Source organism: Opisthorchis viverrini (assembly GCF_000715545.1).
Source record: "Opisthorchis viverrini unplaced genomic scaffold opera_v5_171, whole genome shotgun sequence".
Classification (NCBI taxonomy): Eukaryota; Metazoa; Platyhelminthes; class Trematoda; order Opisthorchiida; family Opisthorchiidae; genus Opisthorchis; species Opisthorchis viverrini.
In genome coordinates, this window is record NW_008751829.1 from 434,796 (window position 1) to 436,265 (window position 1,470).

A 1,470-nucleotide genomic window follows, 5' to 3' on the forward strand; every position below is an offset into this window, starting at 1 on the left:
ATCACAAAGTTTGTTGGAAATGCTGAGGTAGTTTGCGGACATTGCGAAGCTCAGTTATTGGTCCGCCAAATAAAGTGTGGTAACCAACGGTTAGTGACCTTTTGGATCAATTTAGTTTGGGCAGTCCTCCTGCACGCGAGTGCCAATAGAAACACTGCTGAACTCCAACACGATTTTGATTGAAAAGGTCCATTAATCGCACAATGCTATTAGTTAGAAAACCTTAAGAAAAAGAGTAAAACGTTTTGTACAAGAAATTTGCATTTTATTGCGTGTGTGCTCAACCAAAAAAGCATCATAATTTACACCCTTGTTTTTGCGGCTCACCAAATTTCATTTTCCACTGGAGCAATCATACCTCCGGCGGAGTCCAGGGGAATTATTTCCCAGCGTCACTGGAACCTCGGGATGCCTTAATGAGGTTCAAAAGTTGGAAATGTTGCTGTGAACCTCATCACCCGCCGGCTTTATTTAATGAGGAACACGTCAATTTCAATTCCATTGTGCGGATACTGAAAGTCTTGAAAATCAGTGTAATGAAAACCTTTGTATTGAGCGCCAATATTTCCATGCAAGCTTTATCGCACCGTAGAGTTTTGATGAGCTTCGGTAGCAGCAAGCTCTACTACATGTGAAGCGTTATGTCCCGCTGTTTTGTTTTTCTATTCTGCCACCGCGCACAGTTTGAACGCATCTCGTGATGGTTAGTTGCACGACTTCTTGCGCCTGATTTTCTCTAGGCGAAGCGAACTAAGAAGGTTGGGATCGTGGGAAAGTACGGAGTACGGTATGGTGCTTCGCTAAGAAAGACCATAAAGAAGCTGGAGGTTAGCCAGCATGCCAAATACAACTGCAATTTTTGTGGGAAGGTGTGTTATGTGTCATTAATCTTTAAGTCTCGCAGGACTCACTTAAACGAAAAGCAGTTGGTATATGGGAGTGCAAAGCATGCAAGAAGGTCCTTGCCGGTGGTGCCTACGTTTGCAGGTATGTCCGATAGATAAACTTGCTTATCCTGTTTAGTACGACGGCCGCGGCCACCACCCGCGCTGCAATCAGGCGATTGAGGGACGCCCACGAGGTCTAACTTGTATTATAAAAAGAAAAATAAATGGTTTCCTATGAAGCTGAGGTCTCATTCTATTGGGTCCGCAATAGATGCTGAGATCAGATGCCCGTCGTGAATTTTGCGCCTGGCGAACATGTGTTGTCAGTCTGTGGGTGGCGATAGGCGGATGCCAATTTACTGGTACGAAGTGTAGCCATGGGTTTTGGCGCGAATTCCCACCGTAAGGGACAATTCTTCAGGTTTACAGAGAGGAGCAGAATGCACGGGTGATTAGAAGTGATGCTATCGGGCGCCATTGAGTGTGGGGGAAAATATGGATATATAAACGGTATAAAACCTGTGTATCCCTTGGTAATGTGTCGCTAAATGTCCGTATGAAGGGAGAATGTCTTCGATGTCAA

General features: G+C 44.8%; 1 protein-coding gene across 1 annotated transcript; it reads left to right on the plus strand.

Moving 5' to 3' along the window:
- Positions 1 to 740: 740 nt before the first annotated feature.
- Positions 741 to 1,087, plus strand: T265_14302 (hypothetical protein; the record flags this gene model as incomplete). Its single annotated transcript, XM_009173029.1, has 3 exons — positions 741 to 869; positions 905 to 987; positions 1,024 to 1,087. Coding segments are annotated over 3 exons (276 nt in total), but the record flags the coding sequence as incomplete, so codon positions are not given.
- Positions 1,088 to 1,470: the final 383 nt, after the last annotated feature.